At 33.2% G+C, this 27,943-nt stretch overlaps 3 protein-coding genes across 11 annotated transcripts in view; 2 read left to right on the forward strand and 1 right to left on the reverse strand.

The window, feature by feature from the left end:
- Nucleotides 1-20,841, forward strand: part of LOC122631090 (anion exchange protein 2) — a 40,225-nt gene extending 19,384 nt beyond the window's left edge. For 4 of the 9 annotated variants that reach the window (XM_043816338.1, XM_043816339.1, XM_043816340.1 and 1 more), the window contains exons 3-10: nucleotides 12,305-12,482; nucleotides 12,670-12,751; nucleotides 13,333-13,713; nucleotides 15,195-15,882; nucleotides 16,202-16,264; nucleotides 17,282-17,876; nucleotides 18,061-19,159; nucleotides 19,296-20,841. In XM_043816338.1, the coding sequence (XP_043672273.1) occupies nucleotides 12,305-12,482; nucleotides 12,670-12,751; nucleotides 13,333-13,713; nucleotides 15,195-15,882; nucleotides 16,202-16,264; nucleotides 17,282-17,876; nucleotides 18,061-19,159; nucleotides 19,296-19,968 (3,759 nt within the window). In that variant the 3' untranslated portion in view covers nucleotides 19,969-20,841. Of the gene's footprint in view, nucleotides 1-2,526; nucleotides 2,721-7,867; nucleotides 8,055-12,304; nucleotides 12,483-12,669; nucleotides 12,752-13,332; nucleotides 13,714-14,363; nucleotides 14,634-15,194; nucleotides 15,883-16,201; nucleotides 16,265-17,281; nucleotides 17,877-18,060; nucleotides 19,160-19,295 lie in introns of those variants that run through there. The other 5 variants (XM_043816342.1, XM_043816336.1, XM_043816337.1 and 2 more) reach the window with 5 other exon arrangements.
- Nucleotides 20,842-23,581: 2,740 nt separating this feature from the next.
- Nucleotides 23,582-24,752, forward strand: LOC122631146 (serine/threonine-protein kinase mos). The gene is made up of 4 exons (XM_043816466.1): nucleotides 23,582-23,640; nucleotides 23,704-23,915; nucleotides 23,987-24,372; nucleotides 24,438-24,752. The coding sequence occupies exons 1-4, from the start codon at nucleotides 23,582-23,584 to the stop codon at nucleotides 24,750-24,752; spliced, it is 972 nt and encodes a 323-aa protein (XP_043672401.1).
- On the reverse strand, nucleotides 24,736-26,354 carry LOC122630885 (U6 snRNA-associated Sm-like protein LSm5). Its single transcript, XM_043815910.1, has 3 exons — nucleotides 25,343-26,354; nucleotides 24,991-25,187; nucleotides 24,736-24,909 (listed from the first exon to the last, which is right to left on the reverse strand). The coding sequence occupies exons 1-3, from the start codon at nucleotides 25,386-25,388 to the stop codon at nucleotides 24,877-24,879; spliced, it is 276 nt and encodes a 91-aa protein (XP_043671845.1). The 5' UTR covers nucleotides 25,389-26,354; the 3' UTR covers nucleotides 24,736-24,876.
- Nucleotides 26,355-27,943: the final 1,589 nt, after the last annotated feature.

Consider the following 27,943-nt stretch of genomic DNA (forward strand, 5'->3'; position numbering starts at 1 on the left):
AAAAAAAAAAAAAAAAAAAAGGGATAGGAATGTAGAGATATTTAAATTTAGAGATAGTCAAGATTTTGGATAAAAAAAATTTTCTAACGATCATCGATCGACGAAATCGATCTATCGCAATATCAAAAATATTTTTGTATTGAAATAATAAGGTAATATAAATAGAAATTGTAATTATTTCTCCAAAACGAATAATGATAAAAATAGAAGTAAGTATATAGCGTTCGAAATCGTTCACAAATGATTCACATAAGTGATCCCAAGCATGGATCAATTCGCGGCGTGCAGAAGAATGACTTAATAGGTATGTTCAGACGCTTCTCGTTTGCTACGGTTTTCGTGTTCGTTGGTTGGATCAACGTATGTAAAAGATATAACGGGTGCTTGTTATCAAATCGACTGTGTTACGTGCTACTACTACAAGATTATTAGGTTTCGTGTCTCTTTCAACGATTAAACTGTGCCGAGCAGACTGAAACCGACACTCTATCTTTATATACATATGTATACATACCCACATGTATATATAATACATAGATATGTACATACATAAATACGTGTACGTATGTATGTATATATATATATATATATAGATAGATAGATATGTATATACGTACATACGTAGATACATAATAAAAACGATATAGCACCTACAACTATAGTTATTTTTAGTTTGATGAGAATTTTACGAGGCCTCGACAAAATTTTTTTGTGACGACAACGACGAAGAAAAAGACGACGAATTCTTTCATCCGTAAAAAAATTTCAATTAGAAACGCATGAACGATTAAACATAATCGATCGAATGATATTTTCGTTCGTTTTTATAACAAATCTGTTCATATTCAATATTTGATAATATCAATATTTGATATATATAAAAAAGAAAATTATGAAGAGTACATAACAATATTCAATTTCGTAATATTCAATTATGAGACCATCGAATTATTGAAATTAATCGATTGAATAATATTTCTTTCACTTTTGTAATTCATTTTCTTTGTATTTCGTGTTTGATATAAAAGCAACGAATTTACGAAGAAGGATATATAATCTTATTAATTTCACTATTGACGATTATTATACAATAACATTATTGAATATAATCGATCGAATAATTTTTTTTTTTTTTTTTTTTTTTTCATTTTTATAATAAATTTGTTTATACTCGATATTCGAGAAACAAAAATGGAAATTAAAAGAAATATTTCGTAGAACATATTATAATCATATTAATCTCATAATTATTGATAATGAGACAACTATATTATTGCAAATAATTGATCGAATGATATACTTTTAATTTTTATAAGAAAAATGTCTTCGCGTGTGCAGAAATATATTATATCATACACGTTCTAATCTTATTGTCAACAAGGTTGCAATGCTTTCGTCATTCAAATGCATCTCGAAGATTCAGAATCCCATTCGATTGAATAATAATCATTCAATAAGTCACCAAGAGACATCGAACATTCTCGTTCGATCGAAATAGAAGAGTCATCCTTTAAGTTGGAAAATAAATCGATCTGTTGAAGATATCTTTTTCGGACGAAAAAAAAAAAAAAAAAAGAAGGAAGAAATTTTTTTTCTTATTAAATATTTGACAAGAAAGATAACGAAATTATATTCATATTAATTTCATTGTCAACAACTTGTTGTTATGTCTCTTTAATTACTCGACAAATAATCGATCGACAAGCCATTTTTTACGTTCAACAAATTTCTCCGTTGAATTTAAAAAAAAAAAAAAAAAAAAAAAGAAAAAAAAATCATTCGTACTCGATCGAGAAAAAAATATATTCATTCAAGCAATTTTTACACAAACGAGTATTTTTGAACAAAGAAGAAAGAAAAAAGAAAAAATATATATATATACATATATAAAGCAAGATTGTACATGAACATCTTAATCCATACATTTTAATTAAATTTACCAAAAACTCTGCAATGTCTTTTGTATCATACAAATTTTTTCGCAGCGAACATCTTAAAAAAAAAAAAAAAAAAAAAAAAGAAAGAAAAGAAAGAAAGAAAAGAAAGAAAAATGAATAACAAAACTATGCGGAACATATATCGTACCAATATTAATCTCATTCTCAAAGATGTTTCTTCAATGCTTTTTCATCATCAACTAGATGCATCACTCTCCGAAGGATTTAATAACAATCATTCAATAACTATATCAAGAAAGAAAGAGAGAGAGCAATAAGAGAGATCGATCCATCGATCGTTTTTGCTCGATCGAAACACGAGATTCGAACGATTTACTTTGAATAAGAGAAAGAGAAAAACAGAGAGAGAGAGAGAGAAAGAGAGACAGAGGAAATATTTCAAAGCATGATCATCCATCGACGAGTTTAATGATATTCCAAGAGACTTTCGTTTGAAACGTCAAACGTGTCACTTCTCTCTCTCTCTCTCTCTCTCTCTCTCTCTCTCTCTCTCTTTCTCTCTCTTCCTATCTCTCTCCCTCTTTCTCTCTCTCTCTCTCTCTCTCTCTCTCTCCATCTATATCTATAGGTGTCGTCGTGCGATCCTCGGAGCTTCGAGCGTTCGATGTTAAATGGTTATTGACCTACGGCCATCGACAATCAGGCCAATCAGTCCACTCGAGGTCGTCCCGCTTTTCGAATTCATGTCAGAGCGCGCAAATGATTTTCGTCGCGTGTCATAGAACGACGACGGATTATCCTCAGAGTCCTTCTATTAATAGGGTAAACAATACGATTAAATTGCTTGCTTGCTTGGTTGCTTGCTAGGTTGTTTGGTTGGTTGGCTGGTTGGTTGGTTGGTTGGTTGGTTGCTTGCTTGGTTGGTTGCTTGCTTGCTTGCTTGCTTGTTATGTGTCGATCTCTAATTTGAAATAATAAAAAAAATGATATATTTAGTTATCATAAAAAAAAATATTTAATAGGGTCGATTTGATATTTGACGTGGTTTCCGCTCTTTCTTTTTTTAATTTATAATATTCTTTTTTTTTCTTTTTTTTTCTTTCTTTTTTTCTTTTCTCTCTCTCTCTCTTTTTTATTTTATTTATTCATATATATATATATATATATATATATATATATATATATATGATATATGTATGTATAGCTTTAGATTTACATGATGAAATTATTAAGTTAAATGATTATTAATTGATATCAATATTTTATTATACATCTATCGTTATATATTAGAAATTTATTTATATTATTTATTTATTTATTTATTTTTTTTCGTTATTAGAATAACAACAAGCTTCGAATATTTTAGAATATTACGAATATATAGTAATAATAATTTTTCAATTTATATTATTCTATCTAGATATCTAGTCGAGTCGTAAATCTCTATTTTATTTTTTATTATTGTTAAAATTTTTATTTTATTTATTAAAATTGACAAATGTACGAGTGGTAGATCGATCGGATCTGATTTATTAACGATGCTTTTATCTTTTAGAAATCATAGTGAAAAAACATATCTATTTCATATCCACATTTATCGAGTCGATCGAAGTTTTCTTTCTTTCTCTCTTTTTTTTTCTTTTTTTTTGTTTTTTGTTTTTGAATGCTATCATCATAATCGTAATCATTCATCGTTATTCCATATTTCTCTTGGTTCCTTCCTCCTCCTCCTCCTCTTTCTCCCCTTCTCCTCCACCCCCAGAAAAATCGAAGTCCATCTCGTCACGAAACTTTCTCGTAAATCTTTTTCCGACTTCTCTGGTTCTTGGCACAATTCCATTCACAAGGATCGATATTCATAAGTGCCTTTCGCGCCTGCTGGAACTAGTAGTAGCAATTGGTATGATGTTGTCCGATAGGAGTTCATCGAACTTGTAAAAGTATTACGATTTTCTCTTTGAAAGGATAATACAAAATTTTACTATTTTCAAATTTAAAAAAAAAAGAAAGACAGAGAGAGAGAGAGAGAGAGAGAGAAAGAAAGAGAAAGAAGAAAAAAAAAGATTAATAAATCAAACGAAGAAATTCGAAATGAAAATAAAAAAAAAAAAAAGAAAGAAAAGGAAGAAATAATGTTAATTTTGCCATGATGAGATATTGAAACGTTTGATAGATTAATAAACAAAATCAATAATATTTTTGAGACTGCTCTAAACAAGATTGAAAGAAAAATAAGGATACACGGTTAGACTATGTTAGATAGCAGTATGATGATGATGATGATGATGATGATGATGATGATGATGATGATGTTTAAAATCTTAAGAAAGCTCTTTAAAATCTACCTCGCACTTGTACTTGAACGTATCGTATAGGAGAAGAGAGAGAGATACTTACGCAAGGTGGGAAGCCGTAAATTCGATTAAATGAACGGTGCCAATCGTTGGTGCAGTGTCATAAAGCTAGATCGCTTGTGAACAAGGAACGAGCAAAACTTCTAGTAGTATAATAGTAATGATAGTGCTTGATTTAAAAGTTAGAAGAAGAATAAAATAAAGAAGAAAAGGATACCTTTAAATGGGAATATGTTGTTGTCCGTGTGCTTGCCAGAAGCTACCATTGCTAAAACATATGTCAATATTCACGAATTTGAGGGTAATTATCATTATATATATATATATATATATATATATATATATATATCATTATTTTTAACGATATTATTATTAGACGATTACGTGATAAAAAATATATATATATATATTACAAAAAAAAATTTATGCGTTGACCTATGTGAAAGAAGGATGTTCTCTGTGTTCTTTAAATATATATTAGATTTTATCTATTATAGATTTTTTTTTCTTTTTTCTTTTTCTTCTTTGTATTATCGAAAGGTCATCTTATTATCGTTAAAAGGCAAGATTCTATTCTCCTATCGATCGTTTCTCATCTCTCAACCTACCACCACCCCGACCATCTATCTATCTATTTATCTATTTTTCATGTCTATGGTACGAAGCATCCCTTTAATTTCTCCCCATTCCTAAAGCTTCTCGTTTTATTTAGTTTCTAACATAGAAAGGGATAAAAGAAGAAGGTAAACGCCTACCTTTTAGAAATTTATGTTTTCTTAGATACAGGGAGATGGGCGGATTATAGACGTACTTAAACGATATCAAAAATTGATTGCTCTTTTCCGAAACTTCGTAAACTAATTTTTCTTTCTTTTTTATTTTTTTATTTATTCTTTTTTATTTTTTTCGTACAAATATAATAAAATGTTTGTATCAGGTTTAAAAAAACAAAAAGTCTCGATAAAGTGTATGTTGATATTTAAAAAAATCATCTGAAAATTTTTGGCTTACCAAGCATATTATAGTAGAGGAAAAAAGAGAAACTACTTGTTATATATTTAGATTCGATGATTACTTACTTACCAAAGAATAGAAAATCTTATTTAGCAAATGAATAGTCTGATCATCGGAAGATGTTATTTTTTTCTTCTTTTCTTTTCTTTTCCCCCCTTTTTTTCTTTTTTTTTTTTTTTTCATCTCATTGGTCTCGGGTCAAGAGTTTTATTGCGTTAAGAGAGTCGTTGAAGTCCGAATGGTTCTCTCATGAGACTAAAAGAAAAAGTAAAAGAAAAGAAATACCAAAAAAAAAAAAAAAAAAAAAAGAAGGAGAAAAAAGGAGGAGAAAAGAAATAAAAATATTATCATCACAAGGAATAATTAGGAGTTAATTGTTTTTCTAAACCCGAAAGATAGTTCATATACATCATATACGAAAATGAAATCGGATTAACGATTCGATCTTCCCGTTGATTTGATCCTGTTGTTTCCGACTTGTTTATCGACAACAAAATCTCTCAAATACTTTACAATTCGTTCAACCGAAATTAATCCTATTGTTAATAGATAGACGTAACGTCGATCGAACGATTAATTCCTTTTTCGGTTGCGTTGAATCAATTTCGTGATCATCTAAATTTATATTTATAGATTGACTTGAGTGATATCACATATATATGCATGTATATCCCGTGTATACTTGCATATTTAGAAATCAAACGTGACGTAAGCTTAACTGGTCTAATTGGATTCTAATTGATTCCTACTAATGTCAATATAAATACCTTCAAATCGAGATTACTTATACATAGATACATACATACATACATACGTACGTATATTTATATATACATATATATATATGCATATATAATAGTTGCGATTCATCAAGCAATGTTATATATTACTAACTATCTCTATCTCTCTCTCTCTTTCTCTATTTACCAATAATAAAATTAACACGATTAGTACGTTTCACGATGAACGTTTATAAATAGGAAATAAGATAGGAAATAGGAAATAGGAAGAAAAAATATAATCGGAAAAAGATGATGAGACATTCCGTGAGAGAAGAGACCGGCGAAAGTATCAAACGGTTTATCGATTTTCTTGGGACGTTTCGAGGGAAAGGTCAATAGGCGGAGCATAAACTGGGGAGGCTGTGGTTCAGGTTCAAGGTCGTCGGAGCAGGAAGTAGGGAATACAACAGTACACGTAGATCGTATATACGTGGAGAGAGTCGAGTGAGCACACTGGTGAACTCGGTCGATGCCGGAGCCAGTTTGTCTCTCCCTCTTTCTCTCCGTCCTTATCCCTCACGTTTATCCCCCACCCTGGTAACAATACTCCCCTCCAATCACCTCACTCCACCCCACTTTCAAGCTAAACGCAACGCCATCTCTATGACGAAAGAGTTAAAAGAGTAGTGGTGGAAATGTTGGTGGTGCTGGTTGGTGGTGGTGGTGGTAGTGGTGGTGGTACTGGTGGTGTTAGTGGTGGTGGTGGTGGTGGTGGTGGTGGTGGTGGTGACTTCCCGGTGTATAGTAGAAGCTGGTCGATACGACCGTGCTATGACCTAGGCCTAGCCAGGGTAGTCCTGGCCTGGTTCACGTCTGCTCTCTTCTCTCGCCAGCTGCACACCACTATCAGCTGAGCTACCGGAGTGTATATTCTTCGAACGATATACAGGAGGAGAGAAAGACCACCCTACCAGTCGACTACCAACCCATTTTCAACCCCACTTCTCTTTCTACCATCTACGCTCCCTCTCTCCTCCCCTCCTTTCTCTCTCTCTCTCTCTCTCTCTCTCTCTCTCTCTCTCTCTCTCTCTCTCTCTCTCTCTCTCTCTCTCTCTCTCTCTCTCTCTCTCTCTCTCTCTCTCTCTATATCTTTACGATTTACCTCCGCACAATCTCGAGTACCAGATTTCACGGCCGACGGACACTTGTTGCACCTTTCTGGCTCGACCGATCGACTGGCACGATCAGTCCTGCGCCAAAGGACATACCAAATGCGAATCAGACTGATCTCTGATACCCATCTTCTAAAAACCTCAATCGACCTATATTATACTCCAATCTCAGTCTCTTTTCGAATCTTTCTATTCTTCCTTCTAAATTAATGAATAATAAAAGAAAAAGGAAATCAAATAGAAACGAGTCCTAAGATATACAACGATATAGCCGTTTCGTCGAGCTCCGTCGAGTCCAACATAGTGCTTGATATCGACCCAGACGGCTACTTCTGCATCCTATCCCTTCTACCATCCACCACCAGTACCAGCACAGGATCGCCGGCGCGATCAGCAGAGCCACGAGCAATCCCCACTACTTTTACTACCACCACCACCATCACCGCCATCGCTACTACCACTACCCCATTACCACCCTCTTCATTCCTCTCCCATATCGAACATCACAAGGGAAATTGTGCACGGGGAGTTGCTTTTCCTTCTACTACATATTACCACCCTATTCTTATTCCACGTATACACCATATATACGTATATACGTACATATAGGTGTGGTTACGCGCAGTGGGACATGCTTTCATCCCCACCATCATCCCTTAAACTCGACAACCCTCTCTCTTTTATATATTCCTCTCCTCTTCGAGCCAGAACTTTCCCACCCTCAGTTCGTATCCTCGAGCTCGACCGCGTAGGAAGCAGCGGCCGGGTGTCATTTCGGCCCGGGATGCCATGCCCGAGGCCGGTGCTGGTTCCTCCGGGAAATCGTTTCTGCAAAGAGCACGGGGCAAGGTACTCCGCTGGTTACGACGATCTCTACGTACGACGACTCACCAGGTGATCGTCCATAACCATTTTCGCTTATGTTAGCTTTATCAGTTTCGTCGTTCCTTTTCCTCCCCAACAACTCACCCCCGTCTTCACGTCCACTTCCACCCTCATCCCCCTTTTTCTTTTCTTTTTATCTTCGTGGAATCTTTTCTTTTTTTTTTCTTTTTGGATGTTTTTCTTTGTTTTCTCCTTTTTTTTTTGTTTCCTCAAAAAATCTACCTCTTTTTCGATACAACTGGCCCAAAAGTCTTGTGTTTCTAATTTCTCAATGGTTATTATCGATTATTATCTATTATCAATGATATTTGTCAATAGTAATCGGTAATATTTTTTATCATCCCTCTCGAGTGTCTCGTACGTAATTCATCACGGCGACTACGACGATCTCAAATCGTGTGTTTTTCATTTCTAAACAAAAGTGCTTGACAATTATCAATAAAAATAATTTCTGTTCTCTCTACGTGGACGTTCAATCGTGCGGTTCTAATTTTTCATCGCATCAGTGTTTAAACAATTATTAATAACGATATTGTTATCGTCTGTTTTATCGTATCTACGTCGAGTGGCTTAAAATTCTTAAAAAAAAAAAAAAAAAAAAAAAAAAAAAATTGTTTCAATCCTTGTGGTTATATTCGATATATCCGAGAGTGCTTAACGAATATATGTATTAAAAACAACAATATCGTATCGAATAAATCAAAGTTGAATTTTACTCGAATGTCAAATTGTGCAAATACGAATTGAATCGATTTGCACATATCGACGAAGTTTTAAGCCACGATTCGATTCTTCGAACGGGACCATTTGAACAGCACTCTCCTGGGATCCCAAAATCCCAAAAGGAGCTGTGAGTGAGAGCAGCTGCATCATCGATGGGTCCATCGAAAAAAAAAAAAAAAAAAAATCTTTTAGATCTTTTAATGTTACCATTTTCAGTGATAATCAATCGTTTTCCGATCATTAATATTATCTTTTATGAACAATCGTTATTTCATCAATGACTATTAATAAGCACTCCGTATAAAATCCATTAAATGTATATCTATAAAAAGAGAGAAAGAGAGAGAGAGAGAGAGAGAGAGAGAGAGAGAGAGAGAGAGAGAGAGAGAGAGAGAGAGAGAGAGGAAAGGAACAAAGGAAAAAGAAAAACGTGTTTTACACATTAGAAAATTAATTCGACGTTTTACTTATGAATCTTTTTTTTTCTTTTTTTTTTTTCTTTTTTTTTAATTGTTATTACTATTATTATTAAAGTTATGCCAATGGAATTTTAATGCTGCTTCTATGCAATTATGCATGCTTTCAGTCACGCACATAGAATGCCATTATATGTCTATTAAAGACGAGAAATGTGAACATTTTTTCTTTTTTCTCTCTCTCTCTTCTTTTTTTTTTTTTTTACGTTGTAGTAAGAAAGAAAGATGGAGGAAAAGAATTTAGACTGCATTTGTGGTATGGGTGTGTGTGTGTGTGTAAAAAAAAATGAACTCGTCCGATATATTAGAAATCTTTTTCGACGTTATAAACTAACGTTCGTATTCTGACATCGATGACATAAAATTCCCCCTCTATCCCACTCCCTCTTCTTTCACCACCCACCACCCATTCCCACCCCCACCCATCGTTTCACTCTCAACGTTACCCCTTCTCGTTCTCACTGCCTACTTCGTGCGTGAATAAAGGATTGCGATCGTCGACGATAAAACGATGCGTTTACAAAACCATTTTCTTTTTTTTTTTTTTTTTTTATTTTATTTTATTTTATTCTATTTTTATTTTTTTATTATTCAGTGATTTCTCGATTCTCGTGAAAAGCATTCAAACGGTAAACCGTGTATCTAATATATACATACGTATAATTACTTCGTGAAAGATCATATGTCAAAGATCAAAATAATCGTGATATATTTAAATCTTAAACATACGACACCGTTTATATTTCCTTCGAAAAAGATGCAATTGCATAAATGTTAGTTTATGCAATCTTAGTGAACCATTATAAATGACCAGACTCATAATATTAATCTACTTTTAATCTCGATACGTTTCACATGTATTCATGAAAATTTTCAATAACGAATAAAAATACAAAAGGATGAAATACACACACACACACACACACACACACATATGTTATGTGACATTATACGATTAAAAATAATTCACTTGACTATTTAAATCATGAACGAGAGATTAACAATTTCTTATTAATTTTGTAATGATAATTAAATTGACAAATTAAATTAAACAAATCGTTATTTTATCTAACGATTCATTTATAAATGATAACAAAAATTGCATTATTCCGATATATGTACTCCAATATATATATATATATATATATATATATATATATATGTATATATAAAAGCAAATAATACACGTTATATGATCCCTATAATACCGAAGAAATGATGATGTACTACCGAATGCAAATCGAAGGAGTTAGCAAGGATATAAAAGAGGAACATCGATTTGAAACTGACCCTTTCGATCGCAGCAAGTATTACTTCTCTCGTTCTGATGATCGTAGTTGCATCCCTCTCACGATTTATTTTCAGCTGGTTTCAAGCGAGAGTATACGACGTCGGTTAAAGCGGATAGTACTGTGTGTTTTTGTTTAACTATGACGATCATAATAGCTATACGACTAAATAACTATTCATATATATGTATATACACATACACACACGTATCTATGTATTTGAACATTGAAAGATAAAAATACCTACCTGTTAATATTCGAAATGGTCATACTGTCTCCAAAATAGATAGCTATTACGTATTCATCATCTAACATCAAGTTAATACTGGGTTATGTGTTATGACAAGCATACGACTAAGCATAGCACGCTTTATGAGATCGATATTTGTCGACTGATGCGGAATTGCGTAGATTAGATAGCGTCTACTGACTCTATCTCTATCTCTTTCTATGTCTCTTTTTCTCTCTCATATATACACACATACCATACGTACACACTAAATTAGGTATACCCTAAATAGTGTATACCTACTAAAAGTATCCTAAAAATATATCAAGTTCAAATATATTTAGAATTATTCAATGACAATCATTGAAGAAAAAAGATAGAAGATAGACTGTTATCTCTCTCTCTCTCTCTCTCTCTCTCTCTCTCTCTCTCTCTCTCTCTCTCTCTCTCTCTCTCTCTCTCTCTCTCTTTTTCTCTTTCTCTTTCATTCCTTTTATGTAGAGATAGATGTATTCCAATAATATGTATCTATTTACTACAAAAATATCCTAAAAATAGTTCAAATTTAAATATATCTGATAATGTTCATTGACTACAATTATTATGGAAGGAGAATGACATGAAGTGGAGTATAAAGATGTGTTAAATTTTTTTCTCCCGAGTTTCTTTTTCTTTTCTTTCTTTTTTTTTTTTTTTAATTTTTCTTTTTTATTTTTCCTTATCATTTCTTTTTTTTCAATCACGATAAAGTTTAAACGAGCACGCTCGTTATTATCCGACATGTTCCATAACGTGCAGTACCATGCCGTACCAAACTGTACCCAGCTGTAATGTTGTCTACTTCACAGAATTTATCATAGGACTTCTTACTGTGTATGTCTACCATTTAAATCGGTCAAAGACGATATTTAACTGCACGTATTCAAATATTCGCCAGTCGCGAATAAATTAGGATCGTTAATTACGTTGAGATTGTTTCATGATATTTGAATAGTTTGAACAAAAAAAAAAAAAAAAAAAAAAAAGAATACGAAATAATAATCGGTCACATAGCACTCCTATGAATTATTTTCTTTTCTGTAAAAAATGATCACCCATCGACACTTTGTGACGATCCAATGACATTAATTTTGCTTTCCTTTCTTTCTTTCTTTCTTTTAAATTATCATTAATTAACTCGATGATAGTATCTTGAATATTTAAACCAATTGAAAATAAAATTATTCAATATCCTTATGAATCATATTGTTCTCTTCTTCTCTTTTCTTTAACTTCACCAAAATTTCAATCAAATCATTCGTGTGAAATTAGAATGATCTTAGATTATTAGAATTATTTTATTATCTCTCGTTCTCTTTTCATTCATTTATTTATTTATTTATTTTTTTTTTATTCTGCTTTCTACGGATCAAATGACTGATTTATAATTACGAATTGCAATCTTTCTTTTTTTTTGACATCGTTTCTTTTTTTTTTTTTTTAATAGTTATGAGAGAATGTTTTAAGAAAAAAAAATATATATATATTGATTATGTTGTAAAGGTCGACGGGCATGGCGCGGAAACGGTTCCAGAGCTCGACGAGGAGATGGAGAAGGTTTTTGCGATGGACGTCGGAGAAAAATTCGACGTAGCCCGGCTTGGTTCACCCACGGAATCGGCAGGCTCCGATCGTGATCGTGATCGAGGACCGCCACGATATGGAGACCGTGATTTTAATCGTACGTAATGAAATTACGAAATTAAAACGTAAGATCAAATCAATTAATTTTTTATACCATTCTCGTTAAGCTCGATGATAAAAATGATAAATTTTTTTTCGACAAAACGATATTATTAAATATATATATACATATATATGTATAAATAAAAAAGAGAAATTTAATTGTCTATTTTTCGCGTTTACAGAACATCGTAAAAGAAGTTATCCACATCCCCATATGCCACTAAAGAGTTTGCACTCGAGATCTATGAGACGACATCTTTCACCGTGAGTTACTTGTTATATAAAATAAAACAAAATTTCAACGATATATAATATGAAGTTGAGTTGGTCGATAATTAATGTTGGAAAAGAATTTACAATATTTTGAATTTAATATCATATTTAGAATAACGTTATATGCGTACTTGTTTTACTTATTATGATATAAAAATAATATATCACGAGATGTAATACATTTCGTTAAAAAAAATAGTAATGCTCGTTTCGTTCGTATTAAAAATAAAGAGATATTAACAAAGGAAAAAGGAAGAGAAAAACAAGAAGAAAAGAAAAATACTCGTATATATTATTTGCATCTCGAACGTTGGAATAAACTTAAAAAAAAAAAAAAAAAGAAAGAAAAGAAAAGAAAAGAAAAAAAAATACATGACAAGATAAATTATAAAAAAAAAAAAAATCTTATTTTTGAAATACGAATAGATATTAACAATTTCAATATTACTTATTAGCCAACATCAAAAAAGCTGCTACACACGTAACTGCCAACACACATCTATTAAGTCCAATTAGATTGACAGAAATATTTGGCAAAGTTTGAAAATATATTATCTTATATATGTGTATAGTGAAGGATCAACGACGGAGGTTAGTCCAGAGGAGGAGGAGAGAAGTGGTGGACATGGTAACGAGATCGACGTATTGGACAATGGTCCATCGTCGACTAACGATCCCGAAGTCGACGAAGAGGCAACGGAAGAAACCGAGAATGTAATTAGCAGTGGTAGCGAGGCACAAATCTCTGAAAGAGCTGCTTCCGGTTTCAGCGATGGTTCAACCTCACTTGGTAGTCCAAGAGTACAATTTGAAAAGATTCGAGAAGAAGATGCTAACAATTTGAATCAGGATGATGATAATCATCAGGCAACAAGCTTAGCTTCTCCACCAACATCTTCCACAGCTCATGAAGACGATCGTAAATGTCGAAGACATCAAAAACACGAGCACAAGTAAGTTGGCGAGTATTAACAGCTTGGTTCAATAAAATGAATCAAGAGGAACTTGAATTTCCTGTCTATATATATACATATATATATATATATATATATACATGTATGTGTATATAAATATATGTCTATGTATGTGCGCATTTGTTGGGATAAGAACAAAAATGATTCACGGTTGGATTAACGTTTTCAAGGAAGAACATTGAAAGTCTAGTTTAACAACAGGAACGATAGCCAACGAAGAAGATGATCATAATTGTCACATATGTTTGCTTTACTTTCATTTTTTTTTTTCTTCTTCTTTTTTTTCCTCATTGAATCGCACAAATTTTTTTCGAATTTTCTTCTTTTTCCTTTCTTCGTACAAATACCTTGGATAATTATACAATCGTTAGATCGTAAATTCTTTCTTTTGGATTTTCTTTGTTTTCCCTTCTGTATATTATCCGTCAACCTGCTTTCATAATCCAAAGAAAACAGAATTAATCCAATAAAATGAATCGTCTTTGGTCATTGTCACGAGGGTCGGGCACGTGTCATCCAACTTAAGAAGAGTTAGACGACAGGAGGAGGTGTACATCTTGGTTGGTGGTGGCTCGAAAGGAACTCTCGAATGTTTCTCGGTGCCATGGCGATCAGCCAGAGATTCGTCGTGTATTCCCGATCCACTTGGTTGGGAAGAGCGACTTTCATTGTCCTAGAAGATAGTCTAATCTTCTTTGTCGTGGCTGAACAACGTGGTAGTAGTGCAGTAGAGAAAATATCTACCAAAGTGGTCTTTCTATTAATCAAAAAGTAATTTAAAAGCAAAAACAAAAAAAAAAATGAGATCGTTCATCTGACATCCAACGTTGTTCTACAAACATGTTCTTCAATCGTGAACGTACACCGGAACGTTTCAGGATCGGACAAATCAATCAACGGTATTTAGGAGTCACTCGTTCGATCTATTGTAATCCTCCGTTTTATCTTTCCTTTCCTTTTCCTTCGCATTTTCAATCGCTTCGTTTTCATACAAAACAAAATACGAACCAATAGATTAGATAATTCTTGAAAAGAAAAAAAAAAACAAAAAAAGTTGTGAAGGAAGATTTGTTAAGAAGAAGATTCTTTGACACCTCCTCCGACACGTTCGTATCTCGTGCCTGTCGTTCGTCTATCAACTGACGTAAGACGACTGTAGACGACTAATTCATTGCCAGGGTCAGTACCAAAATGGTGCTGGCACTTGTTCGCATACCTCCTCCTTGTAAAGACGTGTACACGACACTGCGTGACGATCGTAACAGAATTAGATTATACAGATTACTTTTTCATAATAATAATGATGATGATATAATAACGATAATAATAATAATTATAATTATCATTATTATTATTATTATTATTATTATTATTATAATTTGAATAAGACAGAGTCAACGATGAGAAGATAACGACCGTAATGAGAAATTAATGATATTCTTATAATTCGTTGGTTACAGAAGACATCATTACAAATCTAGGAAGTACTCTTTACAAGAGGATCCACAATGGAGAAAACGTTCTGGAGCTGGTCTTCCAGATGGTCCTGGTATCCTTGCCAGGAGAGTCAGTGTACAGCCCGAGGAAGCGAGTACGCTTCAGGAATTGGATATAGACGATTTGGAATCTCACAGGAGCGACGATCCACGTGGAATGAGACGCCACAAGGCTGCTCATTCCACGGTACAGATTGGACGAAGAAAGGAAGGTGGTATACCTCATGAAGCATTCAAGAAAATGTATGATCATTCGCCTCATGAGGTATTTGTTCAATTGGATGAACTTCATGGCGTCGGTGAGGAACGTGAATGGAGAGAGACCGCACGTTGGATCAAATATGAGGAAGACGTTGAGGAAGGTGCTGACAGATGGGGCAGGCCCCATGTTGCGTCCTTGAGCTTTCATTCTTTGCTCAATCTTCGTCGATGTCTCGAAACCGGTGTGGTACTTCTCGACCTTGAAGAGAAGGACCTACCTGGACTTGCCTATAGGGTGGTCGAACAAATGGTGGTAGAAGAATTGATTCTTCCAGAGGATAGACCTGTTATCATGAGAGCACTTCTTTTAAAACACAGACACGTGCACGAGCACGATCGTGGATTTCGTTTCGGCGGAAAACGCAACTATTCCAGTTACACCAGTTTACAGGTTCGTTCATGATTGATAACGAATCGTGCCATATTTTTAGGTGAATAATTATAAGTAAAAAGCACAGGTTCTCGGATACCATGGTGCGTGGTATATTTTATATAATCGGTAGACGTGAAAGAGATTTCCTTTGTTATATTTCATTCTGAAACGTTCGAAAGAAAGTTCCCTCGGTTCTTATATATGTACGTATACATATAATATACATATATATAGTAAACTCCCGTTCGTATAGTATAGCTCGTAAATTAGCAGGAATTGTGAGGTATCTGTTAAATCAGGAAAGTAATTTATCGACGTCATAATATTATTTCCACAGTCCATCTGGCTGGAGGAAGAAGAGGCTGCACGAGGAGCCACTGAAAACCATGTAATCCAAAATGTAAAACAACAACAACAACATTCGTATCCCGAATCTTTTGAATGCAATTGCAAATTTCTTTTTTTTTTTTTTTCCACATTTTTTATTATTATACGCTACATTCTTCTTCTTCTTTTTTTTTTCTATCTTTGTTATGTACTCCTATAGTAAGCTATTATTATCAAGTTACATATATATTTATATATATATATATAAATGTATTCTTTTTAAGATCATCTTTAACATGAACTTACAAGGTCAAACGATCATGCACCACGTCTTCCTCTGTTTTTCTCTATCTACGCGTTATAAGTACGCGTATTAAACGTTCTAACGAGATTTATGAATTATGCGACCTGTAAGTCCATGACACGCAATTTTAGCACCCTTTCATAGTTAGCAATTTTTCTCTTTACATTTTTCTTTAATTCAAAGGGCTCCTTTCTTTATTTTTTCTATATTCAAGATCTCAGACCTCTTTATTTAATATACTATTTATTTGTCATTAGCAACGATTTTCCTTGGCTTCATTTTAATTAGGTATTTTTGCACCCTTATCTATATCTCTTTTTATTACCTTCTGGATCTTATCATCTTTTTTATTTCTTTATTCGTTTCTTCGCATTAATTCGTATATGTATTATTCCGTGTCGTTATCGCAAGCGGTGCATAGGATTTCCTATTACCTGATATATAGTTGATTTAGAAATGAGAATAATAGTAGAATACAAACCTACGTATACCTAGCAAAAATATAAAAAGGTATAGGTAGATAGTTGATCTCTTGTATCTTTTTCTTTTTCTTTCTCTCTCTCTCTCTCTTTCTCTCTTTCTCTTTCTCATTTTTTTCTTCTTTTTTTTTTATTATTATTATTATTATTTTTTAATACAGATAACAATTTCAACAGCTGTGTGTGTGTGGTATACCGATCAGAAAACCTATGCCCGTTCTTTTTGGACACCATATTATACGTGTATTATTACAAGTAACGACAAACAAGTATGGTTTTAAGTAAAAAATGTAATTTTATTTCACAGAATTTAAACGACACAAAACCTAAAATCGTCTCGTCGAACTTGGCTTTGGACAGCAATCATACCGTGGTCGACATAAAAGAAGAATTAACTTTTACAAGCAGTAACGAGGATCTTAAAAAGGGACAAAACGAATACATCTTGAAAAGAATTCCAGCTGGTGCAGAGGCAACGATAGTTCTCGTAGGAGCCGTAGATTTTCTGGATCAGCCAACGATAGCTTTCGTTAGATTGGCCGAAGGTGTATTTATGCCAGCTATCACGGAAGTAAAGATACCAGTAAGATTTATGTTTACGTTGTTGGGTCCGAGAAATGCGGATTTGGATTATCATGAAATCGGTAGATCGATTGCTACCTTGATGGCAAATACTTCTTTCCATAAAATTGCTTACAAAGCAAACGAAAGAAGAGAATTACTTTCCGCTATTAACGAATTCCTCGATGATTCGATCGTTTTACCACCTGGGGATTGGGAAAGGCAAGCATTGTTACCGTTCGACGAATTGAAAGCAAAAAGCGAAGCTATTAGAAAAAGAAAAGCTAAGGCTCTCGAAGAGAAGACTAAACCAGTTCAAAGTGAGGCAGCAATAAAGAAAGGTAAAACATTTTTCTTCGTAGAATCGATCTAACAAAAAAAAAAAAAAAAAAAATCAATTTAATAAAAAATTGTTGAATCTATCACTTTGAATTCGTTCGTTTTTTTTTTCTTTTTTTTTCTTTTCTTTTTTTTTTTTTTTTTTTTGTTTCATTCGTACATTTACATCGAAATATATTCTTTTAGCTCTTCTCGCTGGCGAAGAAGAGAAGAAACCACCGGACGATGATCCTTTGCGCAGAACACGGCGTCCGTTTGGAGGCATCATCAACGACATCAAAAGACGTTATCCTCATTATCTGTCCGACTTTACCGACGGCTTAAGTTCGTCCTGTATAGCAGCAGCAATTTTCATGTACTTCGCAGCACTCTGTGCCGCTATAACATTCGGAGGATTGATGAGCGACAAGACACAAAATATCATTGGAATCTCGGAGACTTTGGTTTCTGGTTCATGGACCGGAATAGTGATGGCATTGTTTGCCACTCAACCATTGGTCATCATTGGCACGACAGGACCCCTTCTACTGTTTGACGAGAGTCTCTATAAATTTTGCAAGGCTAATGACTTGGAGTTCCTTACTGTAAGAGTGTATATCGGTGCTTGGATGGGAATAATAGCTTTAACTATAGCTTGTGTCGAGGGATCGGTATTGGTCAGGTTGTTTACACGTTTCACAGAAGAAATCTTCACAGGATTGATATCTCTTCTTTACATAGTCGAAACATTCATCAAATTATACAATTATTTCGTACGTAATCCATTACTCGAGGAATACAACTTTTTGCCAGATAGCAATCAAACCCAACCGGTGAACGTGACCGAAATAAAAATCATTTACGAGACATGGAATGGTTCGGAGATCACCGTCCCTTACGATGACATGCGAACGCTCATACCAAAACAAGACGAAGGAGGAACCTTGATCAATCAACCAAACACAGCATTAATGTGTACGATACTATGCTTAGGCACGTTCCTAGGTGCTTATTACTTACGAATATTCCGTAACAGTCATTACCTCGGCCGTAGCGCAAGAAGAGCTTTCGGTGACTTTGGTGTACCCATTAGTATTATCGTTTTCGTCCTTATCGATTATTTGGCTAAAGTGAAAACAGAAAAGTTATTGGTACCGGAAGGATTAAGTCCAAGCGTAGCTGGAAGAGATTGGTTCGTTTCTCCGGCCGGTGTGACTCAACCTATTCCAGTCTGGGTTACTTTTGCTTGCGCCATACCAGCACTCTTGGTTTACATCCTCGTTTTCATGGAAACGCAAATCTCCGAGTAAGAATCTTGAATCTCTTATTGTTTTCTATCCATTCTCATTACAATTTATTGTGTCAACAAGAACTTACTATTATTATTATTATTGTTATCGTTGTTGTGTCGTCGTTATTATTATCATTATTATTCGATACAGGCTAATCATCGACAAGAAAGAACGTAAATTACGTAAGGGCAATGGTTACCACATGGACATAGTTGTGGTATGTCTGATGAACGTCGGTTGTGGATTAATGGGTGCTCCTTGGTGCAGTGCAGCATCAGTACGTTCATTGACACATGTATCTGCAGTTACCATAATGTCACGTACACACGCTCCCGGCGACAAGCCACATATTGTCGAAGTTAAGGAACAACGTGTTAGCGCGTTACTTGTTGCTATTTTAATGGGAGTTAGCGTATTAATGGCACCATTATTACGGCGCGTACCTATGTCCGTCCTTCTCGGGGTTTTCCTATACATGGGTATCTCCTCGACAAATGGCGTACAATTGTTCGACCGCGTAAAACTTTTCTTCATGCCCGTTAAACATCATGGAACGGCCAATTACGTTCGTCGTGTCCAAACGTATAAAATGCACATATTCACAATGATACAAATATTGTGCCTAACGATACTGTGGATCGTGAAGAGTACAAAAGCAGCCCTTGCACTACCGTTCTTCCTAATACTGATGATACCTCTGCGAGCTCAAATGAGCCACTTCTTTACAGCTGCTGAATTACGTGCTCTTGATAGCAAAGGACCGGAACATGAAAGCACCGAAGACGAGCCTGACTTTTACGAGGAAGCTCCGCTACCTGGTTAGACTGTGCCTTATTCGACTATTATCATCCGGTGTATATTCTCTTCTTATATTCGTTCTCTTTTTAAAAAGCTACTCTCTAACACGTGTCTCTCGTATTCTCCGAGGAGAGAGAAAAAAAAAGGAAAGAAAGGAAAAAAATGATATAAAAAAAAAAACCTCGAAAAAGAAAAAACTAAAAAAAAAAAAGACAAAACAAAAATTAATATTCGTATATCCTCCTCTCTCGTGTATTATTTATCATCTGTCTCTTAAAAAAAAAAAAAAATAATAATAATAATAATATAAATATATATATATATATATACATATATAATTCCTATCAATATCGTCTCCGATCAATCGAAGAGGATAAATTTATTTTATTCAAGAAAAGAGATCGCAAATATCAAAGCAAACGAGCTATATATACATATACACATATATATATAGGGGTCCACGATGACGATGGTGATGATGATAATGATGAAAATTATGATGATGATGATGATGATGATGATGATGATGATGATATGATGATAATGATAATGATGATGATGATGATGATGATGTTATTGTTGTATTTAGAGGAAAGCAAGGTAACTAGAAATAAGTTGCTAAAGGAGATCAAAATTAAGAAAAAGAGCATGTGTGACTATTATTTTATATTAAACACATTGTAAATAGTTGATGAACTTATCGAAAATATGCGTCAAACGATTAAGCAATGTGATGATTATACGTATGCATGCCTAAATGAATGCCTTCCCTCCCCCTCGCCCCCCACTCGAGATAATGATAAGATTAACTTGTCCAAAATGTTAGAATATTAGATGAAATGACACCATCGGTCGCTTCTAAGAAATATTTAGATGCATCATTTGTGTAGAAGAGAGAGAGAGAGAGAGAGAGAGAGAAAGAGAGAGAGAGTGAGAGTGAGAATGGGAGAGAGAGAGAGAGAGAGAGAGAGAGAGAGAGAGAGAGAGAGAGAGAGAGAGAATGATAGAGAGAAAGGGAGAAAGAGATAGAGATAGAGAAAGAAAAGAGATAGATTTACTCAGGTAAAGTGCACACCTTTTAGGCACATAAAATGAAAAGTGCCAAATTTGAGATAACTCAAAGATCCATCGAAGATCACAATGACGAATGATAAAGTTTTGAACGTTTATCAAACGTTTGTTTTGAGGAAAAAAAAAAAGAAAGAAAGAAAGATGAAAAAAAGAAAAAGAAAAGACAACGGGCTTCATATTATGAATTTACGAACAAATATTTTGAAACGATTTTTTGCTTCCTTTATTATATAAATCTAAAAATCATTGATTTCTATTGAATTAATAACACTACCTCCTTGGAGTTACATAGTCGAGCTTGAAAATGTCTGAAAAAAATAATTAACACAGTATCTTCTCAGGAGTAAATAATTATACATTCTCATACGTATGTATGTGATGTAATGATAAAATAATTAATGATACATTTTACGTTTTGATCTAACAGCCCACAAAGTTCTATAATTGATACACACGCATACACACAACTCACACATTCACACACACACACGCACACACTCTTTAATATCTGTCTCTAAATCTTGAAATATAACACTTACACATTTTATGATATTTAATAGTACTTAATCTCTCACGAGTGTGTGTGTGTATATATAACGTGCATATGTATATATGTATGTATGTATGTATGTATGTATGTATGTATGTATGTATATACATACACACGCAATATATATATATATTAAGTAAAACTTTTTCGAGATATCTAGATAAAATATTAATTGATTTTTTCGAAGCAATCTATAAGTGGTGCTCTAAAAAGAAAAAAAAAAATGTATTTAAAAAGAAAGGTACCTGAATAATAATACATTGCATCCTGAGAAGAGTAATAAGCGCGTTATACGTTATTATTGCGTTGTAAGATATTGCTATTTTCGATACTAAAAGCTCAAAACAATGTAAATGTTATATTTTTGGAACAGATAAAGAGATTTTCGTTTCACAAAACAACATATTTTCACATATATTGAAACTTGTACATTTATATTAGGGGATAATATATTATACTTCTTTGAAAATGATTAAACGTATAAAAATTGGTTTCCTTATTTTACCGAAAATTATGAATAACGATAACGGATGGCTTAAGTGAAATAATAATTCCATTAATAATTTTTTCGTATACTATTATTATTATTATTGTTATAACTATTATTATTATTAGTAGTAGTAGTATCATTATTATTATTATTATTATTATTATTTTCTCTTGTGAATTTATTCATTAAGAATTAATTATCGAAATAAGAATATATAATCTCTTTTTTTCTTTTATTTTATTTTATTATTTTTTTTTTTTTTGTATTCAAGAGTTCCATGCGTTTTAATGTTTTACAGTTAAGTGTCTAATGGAAATGTAAGAAGAAAATTTTATCATTACTTTCTTCAGAATATTAGAATTATAGATTAGAATATTATATTTTTAATCGTATTAAAGTGTGACTCTATATTACAATATATTGCAGTTTTGCAATTTATGGCAAATATATAAAAAGATCTAAGTAGATGAAAAGAAATAACTTTTTTTTGGGAAGAAGTATTAAAGAAAAAGAGAGAGAGAGAAAGGAAATATTTTAATTCGTCAAAATATTTTATTAATTACTATATTAATATTGTTATTAACGAAATGTTTACTTTGGCTGCTTCTAAACATATACACAGATACATACATAAACACACAACATGAATATGCGTTCCCGCGCATCTCTCAAATCATTTTACTATAGTTATTATTCTCTACTAAGTAGAATAAAAAAAAAAAAAAACATACAAACAACAAAGAAAATAAGATAGTAGACTCTTATATACTTGTGATAGAAACTGAGAGGAGTAACTTAAAAAAAGATATATGTATATATACATATATATATATATAATATGTATGTATGTATGTATATATATTTATATAATAATAATAAAAAAAAGCAAAAAACACAATACTTTACGAGCATGTTCTTATTAGTAATATAAAATTTGTAAAACACAGACATACATACATACATACATACATACATACATACATACACACACATATAAAATCGTCAGTAGAAAATTACACTATGTATTATTGTAGTATTCGGCACACGTTATTGTATTCACACCACTGATATTACCTATATTGAGAGAGATTATTGAAAAACGATCATTAATTGTTATCAAGTGAGATAGAGAGAAAAGAATTGTAAATAATTTAATTATCGTACAGTATTAAGAAGTAATAATTAGTAATATAGGCTCTTAGTAGCTGGTTTACGCCTTAAAAAATAGAAAATGAGAACAAAATAAAACATATTTTAATTGCTTTCCGTTGTAAATTCTTATTTACTAAATATCTCATCTTTTTTCAAACATTTTCTCAGGAAGATAACAATCGTTTGTTATTACGCAGAAAACAAAATCAGTCATGACCTTTTATCATGTACAAGGAGTAGTAGAAGTAAACACTACTTCCCTGTACTTTTAGAGATATGTTTATAAGTGAAAAAAAGTTGCTCATACAAAATATGTATGCTTTAATTATTGTTTGCGTTTGATTATGTATGAAATTTTCAATTGTTAATGCATAAATGGCATCGCCACGATTAATTTCAAAATTTCAAAGTTTATCTCCAGTACCAAATTTAAGGTAATACAGACGTTTCGTTCGTTTAAATAAAATATTACGTTAGAGAAAACATGTACTTTTTTAAAGTAACATAATTTATAGGAATTCATTAACCCCTAGAAGTTTTAAAACAAATAATAATTATGTTAAATCACCGGAAAATAAAAATAGATTATCGCCTTTCAATGTTAATACGCCTAACAGAAAAGAAATTCTTCTAAATGGTCTTCCTAATAAACAACGAACTGTGTTAGGTAGCGGAGGATTTGGTACGGTGTATAAGGCATTATATAAAGGTGATATTTTTATTGCTTTATTACTTTTGTATCATTATAGAATTTAATTAATCGTTTTACTCGTGATATAGGAAATCAAGTAGCAGCAAAAATATTGAAGAAATCAAAGAATAGCGATAATACTATCAATTCGGAAAAGCATGCTTACTTCTTGAGGCATGCCAATATTGTTAATATTTTAAGCATAGAAGAAGGAGCTGCCTTATCGTTGATAACAATGGAATTATGTGGTATTACGTTGCAAGATCAATTGGAAAAAAAATGTTTAGACAGAAAAGAACGTATTAACATTTGGAGGGATATAGCTTGTGCGCTTCAATTTTGTCATAATGCGGGTGTGGTTCACGCGGATGTGAAACCAAAAAATATTTTAATTGGAAATTGTGGTCAGCCTAAACTTACAGACTTTGGGAGTTCCGTGTTAATAAGCAATGTACATACAGAACAGACATCTCATGTAGGTAAAAATTTCTATATATAATTTTTCTAATCGTACAAAAGCAGTTCATATTTTTTTTAAAGATAATGACAAGCACACCAGGTTATGCAGCACCAGAAGTATTATGCGGTATAATTCCTAGTCCTGCGGCAGATATTTATTCTTTAGGAATTTTAGCTTGGCAAATCCTTTCTAGAAAGATACCATTTGAAGGATTGCACGTGCATACTATTATCTATTTATCCGTAAAGGGAAAGAGACCTTCGGACGAAGATCTCGACGATGAATTTCAAGGACAATATAAGTCATTGTATAGAGAAATGTGGTCTCAAAAAATGACCGCTCGACCAGTAGCGAGTAAAGTGATCTATATGCTCGATATCCTAATGAATAAGTAGATTTTATTTAAATCAAATGATGTTCTATACTTGTGAGTATACGCGTCGCTTATTTTTATACATTATTAAATAAATGTGTTTACATATAATATATATCAAATATGTGAAAAAAGAAAACGTAATTTTATGTGTCTGGCATCTCTCCACCTGGCACAAGCTGTAAAAAATTAATGGTTAAATTATACACTCGTTATATCGGAATCAATACATAAATAATTATTTTTTATTATATACTAACCATGGTAATGTTGCTACCGTTTAAAAGAATTTGATCTAATTTTGTAACTCGTCGACCTTCGGGAGTTGCTTCGCTTTCCGTCACATCCTCCAACAACATATTTACAAAATCATCAAATCCTAACAAAGTACCAACGATCTCTTTATCGTTTTTCATTATAATATGTATTCGCGATCCAATACATTTATCCACCAATTCTGTGAATTTCGTACGAATTATTTTTTAAAAAGAAATAACAAAGCCAATGATGTACATATACATATACATATACATATATATACATACATATATATATATATATGCATACACATAACCCCAAAAAACATTACCTTAAAAATATTATGCCACTTACCTAAAGGTAATAAAGTAGAAGGATTTGTACTAACCGAACTGGTCATTATTTACAATAACTTAGTCGATAGAGAAAAAAAGAAATCACAGTTTTAAAAATATACTTATAAATAAGTATCTCAAAGTACATTCACGTACTACTATTCCGCGCTTTTAGTATACAACAATACAGTGTTACCAAATTCGTCCGAAGAAATTCAATGTCCGTGTGTAAACTTCGTTCCGTAGAAAACTGTATTATCGACGACATCTCGTTTACGCGGTCACTCGCGAATGACGAATATCACTTAAGAAAATATTACAAAAATCGACAGAATGAAAACAATTTCTACGCAAGTACCTTAACCTGATCACGATTAGATAGGAAAACATTGTGTTGTTATAGATATTCGTTCTTAAACAATAACAATTCTATTCGAGATTTTATCGAAGTTAACAAAACATTGCGCTCGAATCGAACAACCAATGATAATCGAATTTCGTATCTCGCGTACTCTAAGATGGCGCCAGTGGCGCTAACGAAACGAAGGCGGTCTTTTGGTCAATGACAGAAAATCACACGTTACAGTGGAGTTAAGACCGTCGTACGTGGTGCGCGTTATCACGAACAAAGTGGACATTGAATTATCTTAATATTACAATATCATAAGAGACGATATTTCTCAGGTGATAAAAGTATGCTCGTTTGAGTTTATAATAGATCGAAAATGGAATCGTTATCGTTGGATCTTTCAAATCGGTGATGCGCGACGATGACGGGAGCGACGAGGACGAGAACGACACGTTCGAGTGATAACGACCTTCGACTTTCCCCTTAGAATTTCGAAATGCGATCGTCTCGTTATCTTAACGTTACGTATAAAAACTCACGAAGATCAATCAACGTACTCGAAATATTTCTGGATCGGTCATATCGTCATACCTAACCTATCGCATCAAGGATAACGCCTATTCGAATACGATCAAAAAAACACTTTATAATATATTTACGTCGAGAATCAACGAGTAGATTGTTAAAAAAAAGAAGAACAAAATAAACCAAAAAGAAAAAAAAAACAAATTACGATCGAAATATCTGTCGATTTCTCTCTATCAAAAATTAACAAAAATTAACGAGAAATTCTCAGGTGTCGGCAACGCGTCACCTTAAAGACTCTTGATATAATTTCGAATCAATGTCGAAATCAAAAAGATGTCTCGAGAGAAAAGTCTATTGGAAAGAAATGAAATCGTTTATAGATATGTCTTATAAATAAATTATATATACATATACATATATATATATATATATATATACACTTTCCCACGTTATCTCTGTTTTTTCTCAAAATTGCGAAAGGATCAGAGTTTGCTTCGTATCACCGTTGGGGGAGACTCGTTATCGATCGTTGTAATTTATATCTACAAAAAAAAAAATTAATTAAGTAACAAGAAAAACGAAAAACAAGATTAAAAAACCAAACAAGCGAGAAAGAAAAGAGGCAAAATAAGAGTGTTTCGAAACTTCGTAAAGAGAAAAAAAAATAAACAAACAAACAAACAAACAAATAACATAACAAAGAAATAAATCTTTTTTCACGTAAAATCTACAGAACATTATACCTTCTCGGAGTCGAGGATTTTCGAACGAGGACGCGAGTAGGCGCGCGCAGTTACACAAACACATACGTACACGTAGATCGGAGGGATACGACTAACCAGGAAAGGTACCTACATAGGTGTACTGCCGTGCTGCTATTGCTGCTGCTGCAGGGAGTTTGGATAAAAGATGGCGGAAATTCGGCCGTCATCCTTCTCGTCGTCGTCGTCGTCGTCGTCGTCGTCGTCGTCGTCATCGTTGTCGTCGTCGTCGTCGTCGTCGTCGTCGTCGTCGTCATCGTTGTCGTCGTCGTCGTCGTCGTCGTCGTCGTCGTCATCATCCTTAAACGATTTCTTAATAAAATTATCTACGATCTATACGAACGAAAAATACGTCGATTCGTCGAAACACGTTACGAGTTGTGCGTCCTGCGTGTGTTATGTGACCGTGTGAAGAAAACGTGTAATTTGTTAGATATGTATATATGTAGCTTGGAATAAAAGTAATAAAATTCCAATCTCGTCGTGACCCAGAGAGAAAGACGACGACAAGGAAAAAGGAAAGAGAGAGAGAGAGAGAGAGAGAGAAGAAAAGGAACGAACGAACGAGAAAAGGTGTACGATCGCCTACGTGATATTCTTGAAATGAGGAGGATCTCTCCTAATGCTTCTCTCGTCGAAAAGGTAACGGACATTTTCGTGCCCGTTACCTGTGTTGTTACCACTCAACTGTAATACGAAAGAGGCACGAAGAGACAGTGAGAAGAGAAAGAGAAAGAGAGAGAAAGGAAAAGAATATATATATATATATATATATATATATATATATTATACATACATACATACATTAAAAGGAAAAATCCCAGAGCATTTTTTACCTGAGAATATTATGAGGATTATAAATCCAGGAAGATAATTTATTGCCTAAGCTTTTAATGATATTCATCCAACTGACCGTAGGAAAGACATTAAAGTTGAAAATCCTGGGTATATATACCTTTTTCTTTTTCCTTTTTCTTTTGTA

This window comes from Vespula pensylvanica, chromosome 8, assembly GCF_014466175.1.
Source record: "Vespula pensylvanica isolate Volc-1 chromosome 8, ASM1446617v1, whole genome shotgun sequence".
Taxonomy (NCBI): domain Eukaryota; kingdom Metazoa; phylum Arthropoda; class Insecta; order Hymenoptera; family Vespidae; genus Vespula; species Vespula pensylvanica.